This window comes from Aquarana catesbeiana, linkage group LG02 (genome assembly GCF_042186555.1).
Source record: "Aquarana catesbeiana isolate 2022-GZ linkage group LG02, ASM4218655v1, whole genome shotgun sequence".
In the NCBI taxonomy this organism is placed as follows: Eukaryota; Metazoa; Chordata; class Amphibia; order Anura; family Ranidae; genus Aquarana; species Aquarana catesbeiana.
In genome coordinates, this window is record NC_133325.1 from 104,889,428 (window position 1) to 104,911,835 (window position 22,408).

A 22,408-nucleotide genomic window follows, 5' to 3' on the forward strand; every position below is an offset into this window, starting at 1 on the left:
CCTACCCAGGTGAAAACTTAATTCACCTGGTATAACCCCCTCATGTTGCAGGATCCTGGAGGAGATCTAGAAGCTCCCATGGACACTGGGCAACTCATTCACCTATACAATCCTACCCAACCAAGTGAAAACATCCTTCACCTTGAATACAAACTTACCCACCCAGGTGAAATATTCATTCACCTGGTATACACCCCCCTCATCCTTTCATGTCCCAAGAGCTCCCAAGCAATACAAACTTACCCACCCAGGTGAAACCTTTATTCACCTGAAATAAACCCCCTCCTTTCAATGCCCCTGAGCCTGGAGAACCTCATAAATCTCCCATGGGCACTAGAAACTTCATTCAACTGGAATACCCCCCCCCCCCATGGCACTGAGGCCAACAGGCTCTGTCCCGTTAAGCACTGCACTTCTCCCCAATCTGATTTTAGATGGATACAATTTTTTTATACTAAAGAAGGATTTTAGATGGATACATTTTTTTATGCTCCTTTAAAAAAAGTAAGGTTGACAGAGCAAGAATTCGTTTCTGCCTGACCTATTTTATTAATACGATTTCCATGTCTGAAAATCAATGGCTCCATCGTCCTCCCCTGAACCTGGATTATAATCACAAGAAGCTCTGGATCTGCCACCCGAACAACCCCCCCCCCCACCTTTTTTTTATCACCCCCCAAATCTTGTGACTCGCAGTGTCTTTGAGGTTGTGGCTGTTTGTTGTTCTGTGATCTGGTGAAGTTTTCATTTCCCTTTTGGATGCAACACAACAGAATCTGCTCTGAAGATACAAAGGTAGCTTTTCTCATGTCTATGAACAGTGTCAGGACTCCGAAGTTTACATTATTTTTTGTTTGTTTCAGAATGCTCGTTCTATTCTTAACATTCCATAAATATACTTGAAATGTTATTTAAATATATTCAAATGAAATTTGAATTTTTTTTTTTTTTTTTGCTTATATGATGGCGCTTTGAATTCTATATATTTGAAAATGCACTTGAGATACACTGGATTTAATGACTTCTGTGATTTTAGATTTTAAACAAAAAAGACTGTTGCCAATTTAATTTAATGACAAGTTAATAAATGACCTAAAAATATAGAATGGCGTGTTTCTTTTTATTATATTATCCAATACAGTATGAAGATACTTTCACTTTCAGAAATGGAGAAACAGCGTGGCCGATCATGTAGTAAACACAGGAGCAGTGTTCCTGACAGTGACAATACACAACAACTAAAAAGACAACAACAACTGTCACATACACAAAGGATAATTGCTACTAATTAGTGGATTCATTTATTTACGGCCACTGAGATAAACCAACATTTAAACATTTTTTGTCTAAAATAAACGAAAGTATACAATATACACAAACAACACTAATCACTGTATGTAATTGGATTTGTAATAACTAAATAAGGAATAAGGTAACAGCAATAAGGAAAGTATTTAAAACAAATAATATATTCAGAAAAACCTATACACGCAGATAAACTACCTTTTACGACAGAAAAAAAATAAACTCACATTAAGAATAATTTGTTCACATTCCTAAAACGAAACCCCTGTAGATATTAAAAGCACACTATTTTCTTATTTATGTTTATAGTTAATTTTTTTTATTATTGAAACAATTATTATTAAAATAAATTTAAAGAACACAAAACTCCATAATCGATGCATTATTGCAACACAATTGTTATTAAAATTTAAAGAAAACTCGGGCAAACAATTGCTTACCGAAAACGTTATTAAAATTGTATCTAGTACTACAATTTATACAAAAGCAGCACTTATTGCACATTCAAACTGAAACGTATTTGTAGATTTTTAAAATACATATTTACTGTTACTTAGGACTTTATTATTATATATCCCTTAAATAAATGACATTTGTATTATTTTTTATAATACGGAAGAACAAATACATTTATTTTATTTATCCTAATATTACGAGACTATATTTAGGGTAGAAAACGCTATTTAAATTCTTTCGAAAACTGTACATCACAAAACTCCATAATCGATACAAAAATACTCCCCATTTGTCCATAAATATTATATCTTAACTATTATTATACTATAGAATCCAAATAAATCCTGACAATGTGTGATGCATCAAAAATATTAAAGAAAACACAATTCATTTAGAAATAAAAAAGTAAAAACGTCCTAAAATGTTAGACATGAATACAAATGACATATACTGCATATGGCAGATGTATTATTAAATACATGGCTTTGATTTTAATACTTATAATTTTATAGTAATATATATTTTTTATAATTATAATATTTTAGATATAATCTAAAATATAGGGGACATATCAGTGTTTATATTGAAACTAAAAGTAAATGGCTGCAATAAAGCTACAATACTATTCACATTTATGTATAAACTTTGGGAAATATTTTAGTTTGTTAGGTTAATGCAGCACACACCCAATATATATAAAATGTACTCACTTTGGGGTCGATCTTCTTGAAGCTGGGGTCTTCTTCATCTACTTCGAAGTAGATTTCAGTGGTGGTGATGGAGAGGGTGCCTTTGGCCACCACGATGGGTGCAATGAGCTGTGCTGGGGTGCTCAGCACCACTGGACCTGCAACACAGACAGAGACATCAAGGCTCACATCTCCCACCAGGACCAGGGTGATCCCCAGGGCAGGGATGCCACACCTGGAAAGGGCACAGTTTGCTGGCCACAGCAAGGCAATTGTGACATTAGTCTGTTAGTATCTTCATCTAATCATCCTGTGTTAGGATTACTGTATTCATTTCAAGAATACATCATCGAGTTTCTACATATATATCTGGATGCTACAAGACATTACATTGTACAGTATAGTCAGTACAAGAACGACCCTGTACCCCAGAATCTGGCATTATTCTATATGCTATTAGACATTTATATGGGAATATACAGCATTCTGCACCTGCCTGTCTAGTAGATGGTATGGTGGCATACAGGGGGGACACCTGTCACTATACAATACTCAAATACACGTCTTTTATTTTTAAAATAAAACTATATAAAAGTACAGGCATAAAGATCAGTTGTATGGTGATAGGTGTGGGTATAAAAAGTGTGGTAAATTACTATTTCCTATGGGGAAAAAATGTCTAGTTAATATAGGCAACTTATATACAATGGATATAATTCTTTCTAGTAAAAGGTACCTTGAAATTATAGTAAAGGTACCTTTATTTACAGTGAATATTATTCATTTATAGCAAAGGTACCTTTATTTACAGTGAATATAATTCATTTATAGTAAAGATACCTTATTTACAGTGAATACAATTCATTTCTAACAAAGGTACCTTATATACAGTGGAATTATAGTAAAGGTACCTTATTTACAGTGAATATAATTCATTTATAGTAAAGATACCTTATTTACAGTGAATATAATTTACTTATATTAAAAGGTACTTTATATACAGTGAATATAATGTATTTATAGTGAAGGTACTTTATATACAGTGAATATAATTCATTCATTATAAAAAGCATTATATATACAGTGAATATAATTCATTTACAGTAAAGATACCTTATTTACAGTAAATATAATTAATTTATAGTGAAGGCACTTTATATACAGTGAATATAATTCATTTATTATTAAAAAAAATATTTTAAATACAGCGAATATAATTCATTTATAGTAAGCAGCTCTACATTGTTATGGTTTAATCAATTATCAACATGCAAGGGTTATTTATAGGCTATTACTATACAATCTTAGATAAATGTACATGCAAAATATAAGTGACATGCATGTTGTCATTTTAATATTATACTATTTAAAATAATAAATCTAATACGTTTGGATACAGTGCAGCCTATTGTTTGGGTTCCAGTGTCCACTCCCACCTCTATCCACTCTCCTGCTAGACTATCGATCTGTAGTATATTAGTGGTAACTATCGATCTGTAGTATATTAGTGGTAACAATGTTTGCTCTCAGAGAAATACTGAAAAGGACTATATAATATATTCCGATGATTTTAAGCAAGTCGTTTTTCATAGCATGCACGTAGGAATATATCCATATTCCAGTAAATAATAGCAGTAGGGTAGGGTATAAAGCTAACCTGTCTAGCAATCACAGACAAGAAAACTACCAAAAGTCATTGCGGTGTGACAGTTTGCCTGACATGTCAGCTATGATGGGGCAGCACAGCAATGCTACATAAATGTATTTTCTATGTAGACACCTGTGAGTGTTATTAGTAAATCTCACCCCACTTAGGTGACTTTTCCTGGGATCTCAGGACACAGGGGGTAAATGTAACATGGTGAAATAAGCTGCATAGGACAGTGCAATAAAGCAAACAAATCTTAGTAAAACACTGTGGAATACATACGTTTTATGTGTATGGATTAATTGCAGCAATTGATTATTTGATGTGTACAGGTATAGGCACCTATCAGGGGTATTGGGTAACCTCTATATGAGGATATCTTTACACCAGACAAGTGTAGTAGTGTCACCTAAAAATGTCCCCATACTGGGGTCCAGTCTGATCATCCCTGTGATAGGAAATGTTGGCTCACATTGGTATTCTGTATACACAGGCACAGTGAGATCTACATGACAGCGGGCACATGTGTTGCAGAAGTGGGTGACACTGGTACATAGTAGGTGATGCTAACATGACATGTAAGATACTGTACACTGGGACGTTGGATTGAAATGGTGGAGGCTATTATCCATCCTCCCCCTCATCTGCTGTATGAGATAAGTGAGGAGTGACATTAGATGACAGTGGCATGAAGAGACAAGTGCCAGCATATAACATGGCGCCACCGGCATCATCGTCTCTCCATATACTGGCTCTTTACCCCAGACAGCTGTCACCCTGCATGCAGCATATTAGGAGATAGGGAGTCTGCACACACACAGGGACAAAGGTGGCAGCACTGGTGACCTGGTCACATGACACACATCTCTACACAGTGCCAGGATTGTCCTACCCCTGCCCTTAACCCTTCTACTGCCAATATACAGCCTGATCCAGCTCTCTCTGTAGAACAGTCAGTGAGGAAATCTAAAGGACTGGAGCTGTTGCTGCATCCCAATCAACTTTTACCTTCAACTCTGGGAAAAATCTAACAAAGGGCACCCAGCTTTAATTTCCTTCAGTTTTCCATGTTAGCTCATCGGTTTGATTTTTGCAGTTTCTGCTCTCCTATTTAACAAGGTTGTTCAAAATGCATTCACTATATAAATGGAGAAACACACAGTGATCAGACTTGGCTTATAGTGTCCAGAGCAGAAAAAGACCAAATCTGATTGGTGGATAGAAGTCACATCAATGTACAGTACCTGATTACATAGATGTCATTTGTAAGAGCTGTGAATTAGAATCGTCTACATTACTTACAGCAACTACATGACATCTAGAGTAACCACAGACAGAAGGCTGTCTATACACAATACAATCTGTTTGTACAATCTCCTTTAGGTCTACCACTTACTATGTAGTGCAAGGGCTTGTCTGATGTGACATGAAATGCATTGTTTAGATTTTGTAGTATACCTAAAGAAGATTATACAGAGACTGTACAATCAGATTATATAGTGTATGACCAGTCTATAAGGTCACTACATTACAATCAACTTTAGAATCATCAAAACTATGTAATACAAGGACCTCCCTAAGCTATCCAATCAGAAAGACACGTGTACAATATAGTTGCTGGTAGATTTAAAGGAAATTGTACATAAAAATTGTAAGGAGTGGTGAGCTTCAAGCTGAACACACACTATTCAATGTGATTGTACAATCTCCTTTAGATCTACCATTAACTGTGTAGTATATAGTGGCCCACAGATGGCCTTAAATTCCACCGGTTCAGCAGGGGGACGGCCAAATTTCAATCCATGTATGGCTGTTACTATTTGTGAGAAGTTGAGCTAATGAATGCCTTCTCACAAACAGGCTTGTTGGAAAAATGGTGTTGGATCAGCACTGCAGCCAATCGGCTGCATCTCTAATCAGTGTATTCTGACAGCAGAGGAGTCCCAGCTGTCACAACACAATAGCAAAGCTGGGAGGATTCTTCCATCCACCTCACCTAGTCGGATGGGGGAATCTTTTTTTTTTTTTTGCTGATTGAAAAAAAAAAGTAATCTATGGTCAAACTAAGCACTAAAATTATTGATTAGGTATGTCTTCATAATACATAGTTTTGGTAAACCTAATTGAAATTGTACACAAATTATACAATGAGATAACATAATATATGGGCAGCATTAGGATGGCCATACATTATATTTTCCTTTAGATTTATGAGGTCAAACCTAAACACTTTCAATTTGTATGCAATCAGGTAGGCCCTTGCACTACATAGTTAAAGACAAATCTAAAGGAAATTAAATTAGAAAATTGTATAACGTATGGGCAGCCTTATAGTGGCCACAAACGCTTCAATCTTTTTATCTAATCGAGTCTGCAAACAATGGAATAGCCATAACCTCCATTCCGATTGATTTACTCTCAATTTATATCGGATTCCTGATCTACTCTCAATTTACATTGGATTCCATCAAATGAAGCCAATTGGCCAGGGCAGAAAATAATCAATGGTTTTGCATCAATCAGCAGCACTGAGACACTTTGATCAGGAATACGACTGCATTTCCATTAATCATATTATGCAACAAGATCAATAATTACGTTTCACAAATTACAAATATATTAACTGTATCTTAAATTGTTACTAAACCCACAACAGAAAAATCAGTCTGTATATGCAGTAAAACATGCTTGTACTCACTGTGGAACATCTGGGTGTGCCAGGTATGTTTCAGGATGGAAAGCAAGGGAAGGGGCTATTAAATATGTAATTTACCAGCACCTTCCTTTTCTAAATGAACACTCGCTCACTGTGTTCATGCATAACTGAAACACAGTAAACTGATTACTATGCTTCAGTCTGTGTATAATCAGGAAGCCACTCAGCACAGACTGATTTATTCACTGCCCCATGCATCTGAGGCTGCAGAGAAAGGCATGTGTGTTTCAGATTTGGGGTGCACACCCTAATTTAATAGGTTGCGCAGAGCTATGCTGTGAAACCTACCGGCTTAATCCACCACTTTGTGTAAAAAGGCTGTTTGATCCTGTCTTCTCTGATCCTCCCCTTCTTCCACAATCCCCAATCCATCACCTGATAGTGCAGAGCCTTGGGGGCACTCTGCACATGCTCAGTTTGGTGTGTATTGCTAGAGAGGTTTTTTTTTCCTGGGTGGGGGTGCAGGTGATCAGCACAGGTGTCCAGACAGAGGGTCAGGAGTCATTCAGCCTCATAGAACAGTCAGAGGACAACAAAAACTCTTCCTACAAGCTTTAACCAGACACTGATAGAAGTCACAAAACTGCTATATAGTGCTGATGAGAAAAGGTTTTTAGCCATTTATATTTACCAAAATAATTGCATTTCCATGTTCTGTGGGAGACCAGATATAGTGAATGCAGGGTCCTGGCTTTTCTAACACTTTACCAAAATCCACTGTGTGTGGGGCAATAGCCATAGAACGGGTTGTCAACTATAGATCGATTGTTCCTATCAGAAGAGATATCGATCATTTAGAGAAGTGTGTATGGTCACCATTCCAGTGATCTGATCTGGCAGATGAACAGTAGAAGTACACAGGCACTCCCCTAGACAATTCACAGATGACAAACAATAGGTTGGGTAGCCAATGGTCTCCTCCAATGGTCTCCAATGGGACAGGACCTGTCAGGCAGTCATCTGACTACCCCCATGCTGTTCACTTTCCTACAAATCCACATGTATGTTCAGGAGACACGAGGGTGCAGGTGAATGCAGCGATCGTATGAAATCGTCTAAGCCTCGCCATCCTCTACAAATACATCTAGAGAATTTTCAATTTACAGAATCATATTGTCTGGATTCAATGGGAACAAAGAGAGATTATGAATTGTTCCAATGTGATGTGTGTGCGGTGTGCAGGGGGTGCGATCACACATGTCTGGGGAAGAACGACGTCTTGTTGCAGTCAAAAGGAGCATCCAAACCCCTCTGAGAATGTGAAGTTAATCCACTCCAGCTATAGAGAGAGGATTATGTGATAATCCCCTCTGGGAGATGCTCTGCTCTCCTCAGATCCCATATTAAAATGTTTACACAAGGTAGAATCTACATTTTGCAGATTTTCTGTGTTGTCACTTAACAGATCTTTCCTCTTAACAAGCTTTTAAAAAAAAAAATCCAACATTTTTTACAGATGATTATTTTTTTTTTTCAAACCTCCTTTCAGCATGTTGCCACATTTTCCATGTTTCACAACACTGCAGCACATACAAAGCACTGCTCTATACTTTGTTACAGTTCACACATTACTCTCTGTAGGCTGGAACATGGTTTACATAACAGATGGAACATACCCTGCCTAATCAACCTGTGTGTTAGATTGGTAGATTTACATACAACTCAAGTCATTTATAAAAAATAAAAAAACAACATGTATAAAAAAAATAGATGCTAGTTGCACCAAAAGTGACATCTTAGGCCCCTTTCACACAGACATTCCAATCAGGTCCGCCTATCAGTTTTTCAGGCAGAGCCAATCAGGACCTCCATGTCTGCTGACACTCACCTTTATACAATCCAATCTGGTCTGCTAAAAACAGCCAGATGGGGATCTGCTCCCCATCCATCCAGTGGATCCGATCAAATGATAGGTGGTCCGTTTTCATCAGACAGCCCCATTGAAAACAGCAGGCTGTGTCCATGTCCACTCTGCATCATCAGAGCGGACATGGGCCTGTCATCCGCCTGCTCAGCGGAGAGATCCACCGGCGGATCCGTTGTTGGTGTCCGCCCCATGTGATAGGGGCCTAATAAATGTATCCTGGGTATGGCACCTTTGTTCTAGGAACCCAAAACCTGGTCCAGTACAATGGTGCTGTCAATATGATTACAGATCAATTGTCTGCTTTGGATCAAGGTTTTAAACGTTATTTGCAATGTACAGAACCATATTTTGAAACCTAAACTTCCTTTCATTAAAAAAAAAAAAAAAAAAAATGTGCAAAATCACACAGAAGTACAACCATTAAAAAAGTCAATTGGTTGCGCAATTTTTACAATTCTGCAATCAAAAGTGGTCCTGTAGCTCCAGCCTAAATACTACTATGCCAACTCATTCCTCCATCCCATACTTTACCTTACAGTGAGATTCCAGCTTAAAGGAGTTGTAAACCTTTGAGGTTTTTCACCTCAATGCATTCTATGCATTGAGGTGAAAAACTTCCTGTAATGCTGCAGCCCACCGAGCCCCCGTTTCACTTACCTGTACCCTCTCTATCTCGTCCCGGGGACGAGCACACCAGCAAAAGCAAGTGTCTCGGGTCCTGATTGGATGGATTGATAGCAGTGCAACCATTGGCTCCCGCTGCTGTCAATCAAATCCAATGACCCGAGGGGCGGGGCTGAGTCATACATTTGGCTTCTATGGACGCTGAATGAATGACTCGGGAGCGTGCCCGCAAGGTAACCCCCTGGGAGAGCGCTTTTCCTAGGGGGTCATCCAATGTGGGGAGGAGCCGCGAGAGCCACAGAGGGACCCCAGAAGAGGATGTGTGGGGCCACTCTGTGCAAAACGAGCGGCACAGTGGAGGTAAGTATGACATGTTTGTTATTTAAAAAAACAAAAAAACTAAGCTTTAGTGTCACTTTAACCCCAACTACTCTTTAAAATCTCCCCTCCCCCCTCCTACCATCTATGCTTACTAACCTGTGTAAGAAATACAGTGCCTTGAAAAAGTATTCATACTCCTTGAAATTTTCCACATTTTGCCATGTTACAACCAAAAATGTAAATGTATTTTATTTATTTATTTCAGGTACTTATATAGCACCATCAATTTACGCAGCACTTTACATATACATTGTACATTCACATCAGTCCCTACCCTCAAGATATTTTATTAGGATTTTATGTGATAGACCAACACAAAGTGGCACATAATTGTGAAGTGGAAGGAAAATGATAAATGGTTTTCCAAATATGTGAAAAGTGTGGCGTGCGTTTGTATTCATCCCCCCTGAGTCAATACTTTGTAGAATCACCGTTCGCTGCAATTACAGCTGCAAGTTTTTTTGGGGATGTCTCTACCAGCTTTGCACATCTAGAGAGTGAAAATGTTGCCCATTCTTCTTTGCAAAATAGCACAAGCTCTGTCAGATTGGGTGGAGAGTGTCTGAACAGCAATTTTCAAGTCTTGCCACAGATTCTCAATTGATTTTAGGTCTGGACTTTTGGTTGGGTCATTCCTGCACATGAACATGCTATGATCTAAATCATTCCATTGTAGCTCTGGCTGTATGTTTAGGGTCATTGTCCTGCTGGAAGGTGAACCTCAGCCCCAGTCTCTAAAAGATTTTCTTCTAAGATTGCCCTGTATTTGGCTCCATCCATCTTCCCATCAACTCTGACCAGCTTCCCTGTCTCTGCTGAAGAAAATCATCCCCACAACATGATGCTGCCACCACCATGTTTCACAGTGGGGATGGTGTGCTTTGGGTGATGTGATGTGTTGGGTTTGCGCCAGACATAGCGTTTTCTTTGATGGCCAAAAAGTTCAATTTTTCATCAGAACAGAGCACCTTCCTCCATACATTTTGGGAGTCTCCCACATGCCTTTTTCGCAAACTCAAAACGTGCCATTTTGTTTTTTGTTGAAAGTATGGCTTTCTTCTGGCCACTCTGCCATAAAGCCCAACTCTATGGAGAGTACGGCTTATTGTCATCCTATGTACAGATACTCCAGTCTCTGCTGTGGAACTCTGCAGCTCCTCCAGGGTTACCTTAGGTCTCTTTGCTGCCTCTCTGATTAATGCCCTCCTTGCCCGGTCCGTGAGTTTTGGTGTGTGACCGTCTCTTGGCAGGTTTGCTGTTGTGCCATGTTCTTTCAATTTGGTTATGATAGATTTGATGGTTCTCCTAAGGAATCAGCAAAGATTTGGATATTTTGTATAACCTAACCCTGATTTGTACTTCTCAACAACATTGTCCCTTACTTGTTTGGAGAGTTCCTTGGTCTTCATGGCAGTGTTTGGTTAATGGTGCCTCTTGCTTAGGTGTTGCAGCCTCTGAGGCCTTTCAAAAAGGTGTGTATACGTAATGACAGATCATGTGACACTTAGATTGCACACAGGTGGACATCATTTCACTAATTATGTGACTTCTGAAGGCAATTGGTTGCACCAGAGCTTTTTATGGGCTTCATAACAAATGGGGTGAATACATATGCACATGCCAATTATCAGTTTTTTATTTCTGAAAAATAGTTTTCTGCATATATTTTTCTAATTTTACTTCACCAACTTAGACTATTATGTTCTGATCCATCACATATAATTCAGATTAAAAAAAACATTGAACTAAAGGCTGTAATGTAACAAAATAGGAAAAAAGCCAAGGGGGTGAATATTTTTGCAAAGCACTGTAACATCCCTTGTGGAAAGCCAACTCATGGACTGCATTTCTGCAACAAAAAGTGTCAATCACTTACCTTCCAGGCTGCATTTGTATACTGCACAACCTGATGAAAAGCGAACCAAAGCCTTTACATGCAAATGTATTAAAATGGAGGAAAAGGCCAAATATTACAATCTAGTTATAAAACACATACAATATAATTTATTGGTTATTTTTTTTTTTAATAAGTTACCAGAAATCTGCAGTCTTTTATGCAGCTATAAATGTCCTTTCTTATGCGATAATATGTAGGCTTGCTTTTCTGTGCCAAATCTAACAGTACACTTGATATGTGATGGCCTTGTAATATCTTAGCAAGTAGAAATCTCAGATAAGGGATGGATTTCCCTATTGCATCACTCTTTGTCACAGTACTGCATCCTCATTAAAGAGACACTTCCATTCACATAAATCATCAGGTTCTTTCTTTCTTATGGTCAGGGGCGTGGCTAGGTCTACAAAAGATCTGGGGCTAGAGCCCATAGTAGTGAAGAAAGTCATACACATGTATATAATATACGTGTGGGTGTACAGTATATATATCTCTGAGTGTGGATTCCCGCTTACATCAGGGTCCCCAGAGAGCCCCCACTTACATCAGGGTTCTCAGAGAGCCCACCCCCCTTACATCAGTGTCCCCAGAGCCCCCCTTACATCAGGGTCTCTAGAGAGCCTCCCTACTTACATCAGGGTCCCCAGAGCACCCCTCATTACATCAGGGTCCCCAGAGCACCCCTCATTACATCAGGGTCCCCAGAGCACCCCTCATTACATCAGGGTGCCCAGAGAGCCCACCCCCTCTTACATCGGGGTCCCCAGAACCCCCCTTACATCAGGGTCCCTAGAGAGCCTTCCTACTTACATCAGGGCCCCCAGAGCCCTCCTCATTACATCAGGGACCCCAGAGCCCTCCTCATTACATCAGAGAGGTCTGCAGAGATCCCGCCCCCTTACATCAGGGTCCTCAGAGAGCCCACCCCCCTTATATCAGAGTCCCTAGAGAGCCTTCCTACTTACATCAGGGTCCCCAGAGATCCCACCCCCCTTACATCAGGGTAACCAGAGCCCCCCTTACATCAGGGTCCCCAGAGAGCCCCAGGGCTCAGGAGTTGGCTACATAAACAATGCAGGGCTCAGCTGTGCCCATCTATGCAGCCTCACCAGTGCCCAGCAATGCAGCCTCACCAGTGCCGAGCAGTGCACCCCCCCACTGCAGTGCCCTCTGTCCCCTGCACCCCACCACACACACTGTGTAAGTAGAACTCTTACCTTACACAGGTGTACAGCAAGCAGAGCATCTGAGATCGGCATCACAGAGCTGGATGGGGGCGGGAACTATAGAAGTTAACTTTTCACATTAACAGGCTGGTGATTGGTTGCTAGGATTGTCCAGCAACCAATCACCTGCTGTTTAATGAAAAAGTTAACTCCTGCGGTTCCCGTCCCCATCCAGCCCTGTGATACTGGGCGCTCGCCACTGTCCAATGAAGGGGACAGCAACGAAAATTTCCACGGGCCAGGTGCCCGCATTCATCGGTGGCGGGCTGGGTGCCAACCCCTGCCCTAGAGACTCGGGCTATGGGCCCCAGATTCGGGGCTATAGCCTCAATAGCCACCCCCTAGCAACGCCTCTGCTTATGGTTATAAGAAGAACTCCAGTCCTAAAACCTTTCTATTGTTCTAATGACAGCTGCCTAGATCTGTAAATATACCCCGTAAGAGCTTTGTCTCAGCCTCCAATGCTTTGCAGGGAGAAGAGACAGCCAAATTGCGGTTTCCTGTACACAGAGTTATGTGTTTTTCTAAACACAGAACTGTGTGTGTGTGATTGGACATAGCCGATGAGATGACTTCAGCCAAAAGAATTTTGATGGTTTTATTAAACTTTTAAAGAAAAGGTCATACATTTTATATTAGGATAGAAGAAGATCATCAATATACCAATCCTACAAAAATAGTACATGGCATGACTGCGGCAAGTATCCCAGTTCCAAATGGATGAGTAGAACATATACATTACATGGCAGAAAAAAAAATATTGTGATAAAGAAGTCTTAGTATGGGCCATTGTAGCAGCTGGTTCAATGTCATTTTAAATGTTATTGTTGGCAGCAAAGACATTTTTTATTTGTGTCATTTTGGTCACACAGCATGCCCCTATTCCATAGTCTGTTCAGCCTGAGGTAAGAGGCAGGCTATGCTTGAGCTGGGGGCGTGTTCAAAAGGCAAGCTATGCTTGAGCTGGGGGCGTGTTCAAAAGGCAGGCTATGCTTGAGCTGGGGGCGTGTTCAAAAGGCAGGCTATGCTTGAGCTGGGGGCGTGTTCAAAAGGCAGGCTATGCTTGAGCTGAGGGAGTGTTCAAGAGGCAGGCTATGTTTGAGCTGGGGGCATGTTCAAGAGGCAGGCTATGCTTGAGCTGGGGGCGTGTTCAAGAGGCAGGCTATGCTTGAGCTGGGGGCGTGTTCAAGAGGCAGGCTATGCTTGAGCTGGGGGTGTGTTCAAAAGGCAGGCTATGCTTGAGCTGGGGGCGTGTTCAAAAGGCAGGCAATGCTTGAGCTGGGGGCGTGTTCAAAAGGCAGGCTATGCTTGAGCTGAGGGAGTGTTCAAGAGGCAGGCTATGCTTGAGCTGGGGGCATGTTCAAGAGGCAGGCTATGCTTGAGCTGGGGGCGTGTTCAAGAGGCAGGCTATGCTTGAGCTGGGGGCGTGTTCAAGAGGCAGGCTATGCTTGAGCTGGGGGCGTGTTCAAAAGGCAGGCTATGCTTGAGCTGAGGGCGTGTTCAAGAGCCAGGCTATGCTTGAGCTGGGGGCGTGTTCAAAAGGCAGGCTATGCTTGAGCTGGGGCGTGTTCAAAAGGCAGGCTATGCTTGAGCTGGGGGCGTGTTCAAAAGGCAGGCTATGCTTGAGCTGGGGGCGTGTTCAAAAGGCAGGCTATGCTTGAGCTGAGGGAGTGTTCAAGAGGCAGGCTATGCTTGAGCTGAGGGAGTGTTCAAGAGGCAGGCTATGCTTGAGCTGGGGGCGTGTTCAAGAGGCAGGCTATGCTTGAGCTGGGGCGTGTTCAAAAGGTAGGCTATGCTTGAGCTGGGGGCGTGTTCAAAAGGCAGGCTATGCTTGAGCTGGAGGCGCGTTCAAAAGGCAGGCTATGCTTGAGCTGAGGGAGTGTTCAAGAGGCAGGCTATGCTTGAGCTGGGGGCGTGTTCAAGAGGCAGGCTATGCTTGAGCTGAGGGAGTGTTCAAGAGGCAGGCTATGCTTGAGCTGGGGGCGTGTTCAAGAGGCAGGCTATGCTTGAGCTGGGGGCGTGTTCAAAAGGCAGGCTATGCTTGAGCTGGGGGCGTGTTCAAGAGGCAGGCTATGCTTGAGCTGGGGGCGTGTTCAAGAGGCAGGCTATGCTTGAGCTGAGGGAGTGTTCAAGAGGCAGGCTATGCTTGAGCTGGGGGCATGTTCAAGAGGCAGGCTATGCTTGAGCTGGGGGCATGTTCAAGAGGCAGGCTATGCTTGAGCTGGGGGCGTGTTCAAAAGGCAGGCTATGCTTGAGCTGGGGGTGTGTTCAAGAGGCAGGCTACGCTTGAGCTGGGGGCGTGTTCAAGAGGCAGGCTATGCTTGAGCTGGGGGCGTGTTCAAAAGGCAGGCTATGCTTGAGCTGGGGGTGTGTTCAAGAGGCAGGCTATGCTTGAGCTGGGGGCGTGTTCAAAAGGCAGGCTATGCTTGAGCTGGGGGCGTGTTCAAAAGGCAGGCTATGCTTGAGCTGAGGGAGTGTTCAAGAGGCAGGCTATGCTTGAGCTGGGGGCGTGTTCAAGAGGCAGGCTATGCTTGAGCTGAGGGAGTGTTCAAGAGGCAGGCTATGCTTGAGCTGGGGGCGTGTTCAAGAGGCAGGCTATGCTTGAGCTGGGGGTGTGTTCAAGAGGCAGGCTATGCTTGAGCTGGGGGCGTGTTCAAAAGGCAGGCTATGCTTGAGCTGGGGGCGTGTTCAAAAGGCAGGCTACGCTTGAGCTGGAGGTGTGTTCAAGAGGCAGGCTATGCTTGAGCTGGGGGTGTGTTCAAGAAGCAGGCTATGCTTGAGCTGGGGGTGTGTTCAAGAGGCAGGCTATGCTTGAGCTGGGGGTGTGTTCAAGAGGCAGGCTATGCTTGAGCTGGGGGCGTGTTCAGGAGGCAGGCTGTGATGTGTCAGGGGGTGGGGAGCATGGTGGCTGAACAAACTACCCAATACAGACATGCTATGTGTCTGCACAGTGTCCTGTACCTCTGAATGGCCAGCCAAAGGATGACAACTGATCATGCTGTTTAGAACAAGGAAGAAAGGTGACTGGTACTTCTGATGGAAGATGTACATGGAAATAGAGACTATGATTTCTAAAATACACATATGTGAACACACACAAAAAAAGGATAAAATATTTAGGGTAACATACACTTTAAATGTAAATAATGCTTAGTGGCAGTCTAGCGTCTGTAAATAAAGCATTTATAATACAGTTTTATGTGTAATAAATGTGTAATTTAGCATGATACCACAAAATGACACAAATAAAAAATGTCTTTGCTGCCAACAATCACATTTAAAATTACATTGACCCGGCAGCTACAATGGCCCATACTAAGACTTCTTTATCACAATATGTTTTTTTCTGCCATGTAATGTATATGCTCTACTCATCCAATTGGAACTGGAATACTTGCCGCAGTCACGCCATGTACTATTTTTGTAGGATCGGTATATGTAAAACGTGTGACTTTTTCTTTAAAAATTTAATAAAATCAGATTAAACCTAAAAATTACACTGAAATATTTAAGGGTAACTCCACTTTCATGGGAACATATAGCAAATAAAAACAAAATATTATAACATATACAATTGCTACACAATTCATATTGTAATTGAATTTTATTTAAAATGACCTTTCCTGGATGTGTGAGAGCGGCGCTGGTATGGGTATTTTCTTGTGTGTGAGTGTCTATTGCAAGGTGCAATTGCACTGAGGATTACATTGCACTTCCTTTACGTCTGCCTTATATTGCCTTGTGTGGGCTCAGCGTAGTCCTCTTTTTTGCTTTTCTTCTGATACCTTGTGGTGTACCTTGTTTTTTTTTTTTCTCTTACAGTTGTAAGTGGTTTCTTTTGTGAAAATCTTAAAGAAACACCTTAAAAAAAAAACAAAAAAAACAAAAAAAACACCGCCTTTCCATTTCTATCTGCATAACGGTAATTTTCTATAAATTTCAATGCAATATGGCAACCTGAAGGTGTTCTGTACATAGATGGTGTACAGACCCCCCCCCTCCCCCCGAATTGTCATTTCCTGCTTGTGTGATTGGCTCACTGATATTCCCTGAAGTCTGTGCTAAGATACAAGTCAGATTTTGGCCATCCCCTGCAACAAAAATTTCATTTTTAGTGAGATACTCCCAAAGGGAAATCACACATAAAGGGATGCAGGCCTGCAAGTGCAGCCGCTGATTGATAATTACTAAATCACTCCCACTCACATTCACCTTGCACATGGACACAAACAGCTATTTCTTCAGAATAACAAAAGGTAGGAATCTGCAACAAAGTTTGTTAAAATCCCTGTAACGTACATAGATCACCCCAGGGGAATGCTTTTTTTTTTCTTAGCAAAAGTGGAGTTACTCTTTGAAGATATGATCTTGAATCGGATTAGATGCTATGGGGTTTTTATGTCAGACACTGCATCTGATGCATTGGAAATGATTAAAGCACGTGTTATATGAGAAAATCATCTTATAATAGTTGTTTTTTCTTAGGATTCTTTGACAGGAAACTTTATTTTTGCCAAGAATATCATCTCCCAGATCAGTTACATATAAGGCAAATATTTTATTCAAGTTTGTTGCGGGTTCTTACTGGTTTCTGCTCTCTAGGTACTGAGATAAGACTTTCCAATAATGACCTTAGAATGAAGGAAGTGGGAGTGCTAAGGGGTAGGGTCTGCCCCCTGTAACCATATCATCAGTCACATTGCTGTGAAAAGTGACTAACCCCTGTGAGAAAAATCATTAAGCCAATCACTAGATCCATAAATTAAAAATACTTCTAAATGTGTTTACAGCCATGTGAATGTGACCTTGATGTGATTGGTAGAGATGGGCTCAGGTGTGTTCAGGATCCTAGTCCCAACCCACATGCCTGATCCCGCCAGGAAGCCGACACTGCACATCGGTAATCACAGGCAGTGAGACATGTCCCGGTCCGCAGCAGCATAGATCGGGAAATGTCTCACTGCCTATGATTAGATGTGTGCAGTGTTGGCTTCCTTGCAGGATCGGGCAGGTGGGTTGGGACTAGGATCCCGAACACTCCTAAGCCCATCTCTACCAATCACATCAAGGTCACATTCACATGGCTGTAACCACATTTGGAAGTATTTTTAATTTATGGATCTGAAATCAACTGGATTGTTTTCAATGGAGACATTCACACAGGTGTGTAAACATGCACTGCAATCCAATCCGTAACACAAAATCAAAAATATAGCACTAGGGTCGTTGGTTCAAATCCCAACCACTGTACTACCTGCCTGGAGTCTGCATGTTCTCCCTATGCATGCATGGATTTCCTCCGGGTACTCTGGTTTCCTCCCACACTCCAAAGACATGCTGGTAGGTTAATTGGCTCCTGTCTAAATTGGCCCTAGTATGTGTATGTATGAATAGGAGTTCAGGACCTTAGATTGTAAGCTCCTTGAGGGCAGGGACTGATGTGAATGTACAATATGTGTAAAGTGCTGCGTAAATTGACAGCACTATATAAGAATCTGTAATAAATAAAAAATAAATAATAAATCTGCATCTGAGGATATGCGTATGCACAAACTATGCATTCATATATTAAAAAAAACAAAAACATGACAATTTTACGCATTTAAAATTGATCTAAAAGTATTATCATACGCATCAGTAAACATCAGTAAAAATTTTTACGGCTATGTGAATGTAGCCTAAAGATTAAATCATATTTCAGGGAGCATTCTTTAATCAGTGTACAGAATGTCATCAATGTTTGGTTGCAAAGATCTGAAATGTTGGCAGTGACAGAAAGTCACTGCTAGCTGTATGAAAGGAAAGGTCATTTTTCATAATGCTACATTACAAGAAAAAACAAAAAAAACCCAAAAAATGAAATGTGTATATATATATATATATATATATATATATATATATATATATATATATATATATATATATATAATTTTTAATAAAGTTTGTTGCACACCTTTTACCCAGACCCAATCTTCACCCTTCAAGGTGGGTTCCGTTAAACCTTCAGGAGCTGGGTATCCTCGAGGAAACCCACAATCCTGGACCTGTAATAGCACCACCGCCAGTAAAAACTTTATGGCCTTAATACCAAAAAGTACTGGATCCCGGGGTCCAGCTCTCTAAAAAGAGAAGCGTTACAGGCAAGACCTCGTTTCTTCGGATACAAGGCCCGGGTATCATTCAATTCTGCCAAAAAGACACTTTGAATGGATCCGGCTGCATGGCTAGCCCCAGCAAGGATTGCTCCAGAGGAGCTCAGCACAGCACATCTTTACTCGTGACCAACACCTTAGACACTGGCGAAAAAACTGAGGTACTCCCAGTAGTGGGAAGGGTTATATAGGGAGTGCACTTTTTGTCTTAGGGCGTGCCGGTGTCTATCACCTGAAGGTGGCCTATAACCCACATAGTAACTACTATGGCTCTGTGTCCCGTGATGTACAATAAGAAAATAATTTTACAGGGGTTATAACCCTTCCTTAGAGTCCTTTCAAACGGGCGATCCGCCCGGCACACTCCCCTTTGCTCAGTGCGGGATTGCTCCGCTGATCCCGCTGAGAAGGTGGATGACAGGTCCATCTCCGCTCACTGTGCAGAGACAGACCTGTCAGAGCCCCACTGTCCTCTATGGGGAGATTGGAAGAAAACAGACCGCCTGTCCCTTTTCATCTGATCCCATCCGATCCTCCAAATGGATGGAAAATAGGGTCACCATCTGTCTGGATTTCACGAACAGGATCTGATAGCAGCGGGTGTCAGCGAACATGTCACTGCTGACATCCGCCACTCCATAGGAGCGAATGGAGGCTCTGATCAGGTCCTCCTGAAAAACTGACAGGCGGACCTGATCAGAAAGCCTGTGTGAAAGGGGCCTTACTCTATCCAAAACGAAAAATAAAAAAGGTTTTGCCTAAAGTTCTATTTTAAATGGATCCTCTTGGCCGCCACCACTGCTCAGGGCCTGCATGCAAATATTAATGGGGTAGGCGTAGGGAGCAGGCGCCACTGCCACCGATTACACAATATTAATGTTTACATCATCCCTTGAATGAGTCATTCATGTGGCAGCATATATGAAGAATAACCTCAGCCATTCTGAATGACTGAAGTAACAGAGTAGTGTCCTTGAGCCCATAGCATACAATTTTGCTGTACAAATTATGAATCTGTACACAGCAGTACACAGTACAATTGTAGGCCTGTGTGCATGAGCCCTGACCTCATGGTCGCGGCCATATTGGCAGAAAAATCTTCTGTAAAAAGTTCTCCATACGTTGTATGCATGTAATGTTTGGGGTAATGGTTATATGTGTACTGCATAAATGGAACCTATTAGCCACAACTCAGGGCCGCCATTGTAAACATCAACAATGTGTAGGCAGCGGGCGCCACTGTTATTTACCCCATTGATATTTACATCTCCCTTAGTCAGTAATTCATATAGCAGAGGCCCATGCGTAGAATGACCTCAGCCATTCTGAATGACTGAAAGCCAAGGTTATTCTGTGCATACACAGCCACCAAATGATTTAGGGGGAGATGTAAACATCAATAGTGGGAACAATGCCAAAGGAAACAATGGGACATGTGCTTTAATAATGAACTACAGGCAAACAGCTATATACACAGATGCAATACATATACAAGCACGGTTTCACCTGCCAAAGTATTTGTATTTCTTTCCAGTCTTCAATTTTACATAGCACAGCCCTGTCTAGAGGAGGGGACCTGATCTTTTTCTGCTGTAGTTTCGCTTTTATTTACAGGTCCCTTTCCAAGAGAATGAAGCAACAGCATACTGGTGATGTTATCTCTCCGTCTAGCTTCTTGCACTGTATGCACAACTGATGGGCATGTTGTGCTGTTTCTCTCTCCCTAAGTCTGAGCCATGCTGTATAGGGACTGCAGGAAGCTTATACCAAGTTAAATTCAGGTACATACACTGCTTGCATTAAAAAATAATTTAGTGATGTATTGATTACAGAGCTGCATTAATGTGTGGCTACCTTGAGCACAGCTTTAAAGTATGTAAAGGGAACTAAACTGTGGAGGTGGGAAAAGGTCCTATAATTTAGGACTTTTGGGGGTTGATTTACTAAAACTGAAGAGTGCAAAATCTGGTGCATCGCTGCATAGAAACCAATCAACTTCCAGATTTTCTTGTTAAAGTTTAATTGAACAAACTGAGTTATAAGATGATTGGCTACCATGTACAACTGCACCATATTTTGCACTCTCCAGCTTTAGTAAATCAACCCCTGAGGCCCCTTTCACACCAGCGGCCCGATCGGGTCCACCTGTCCATTTTATAGGTAGACCCGACTGGACCACCCATTGTACTCTATGGAGCGGCGGATGTCAGAGGGACACTCGCTGACATCAGATTTGGTCTGCTAAAAACAGACGGAAGGGGATTTGTTTCCCATCCGTCCGGTTGATAGGTTCGGATGACAGTTGAATGGAAACAGACAGGCAGTGAGTTTTCATCCAACTGCCCCAGAGAGAAAAGCGGGCTGTGTCTGTGTCCGCTCTGCATAGCAGACCTGTCATCTGCCTGCTCTGTGGGGATCAGCTGAGAGATCCCCCCATGAACAGGGAGATCCGCTTGACGGATTCCGCTCCTTCTCAAAGGGGCCTTAGTGGCAAAAGATACATTGATCACATCCCTTGGCACCAATTTATCTGCAGAATGATGTTAATGGAAATAATCAAACAAGTCACATCATCTGGAGGAAGCATATCATCTGGGGAAAGAATTATACAGCAGGTCTAAAGTAAACTACCTTCCACAGGCGTCTACACATTACCATCCATAAAAGAGGCAAAGCTAATATTATTATCATACTAGGGGACAGTGGTGATTTCACACCTAAAACACTCATTCCATGAGCATTATTCAAACAACAGCCCACGCAATTCATTTTTTAAAACATATTTAAAAAATATCTAAACATATTATGGTGGATTCAGGTCTTTCTTTTTCATAATACGTAAGGCTAGCAGATGTTAGACAATTTATGAGGAGTTACACTCAGGAAAAAATTAGTTGTACTTCAGGGACAGTAACATTAACTGGAATCACAACTGACTGTTAAGTGGTTATGAATGTGATTGGGACACTGAATGTCATAGCACTACGGTAGTATTAAAAAACTCACTAAAATACTATGAAACTTGCCTCTTGATGTAAACAGTCTGGGGACCAAAGGGACTAAAGCTGAAACAGAAAGATTTCAAATCTGAAATTTTGACACTTCAGTATCTAATCCCAATGCGTCCACTTTTTGGAGAAAAAGGTTAAAACATTTATAACATGGCTGGTGCATGGCACATGGCAAGGATACACCGAGTATAGAGAACATGAGAGATGTGGAGGGTGTTTGGATGGCTTGGGGTGCTTGTCATGAGCTTATTCTAGATAAAAGTAGGTCATTCCTTTTCTTTCACCAGCAGAATGACTTCAAACACACACATAAAAACACAAAATAATATGTCCTCACTACTCATACTAAAATAACCAATGCTTGATTTAAGTAGCAGCAGCTATTTTCTTCACATCTTTTTTACTCCCTGTTCACTGTAGGATCCTGGTGACTTATATG

General features: G+C 41.5%; 1 protein-coding gene across 9 annotated transcripts in view; it reads right to left on the bottom strand.

Moving 5' to 3' along the window:
* The window catches only part of NBEA (neurobeachin), a 919,734-nt gene that overhangs the window by 221,670 nt on the left and 675,656 nt on the right, over positions 1–22,408 (bottom strand). For all 9 annotated transcript variants that reach the window (XM_073613318.1, XM_073613319.1, XM_073613325.1 and 6 more), the window contains one exon: positions 2,472–2,608. In XM_073613318.1, coding sequence (XP_073469419.1) covers positions 2,472–2,608 — 137 coding nt within the window. The remainder of the gene's footprint in view (positions 1–2,471; positions 2,609–22,408) is intronic.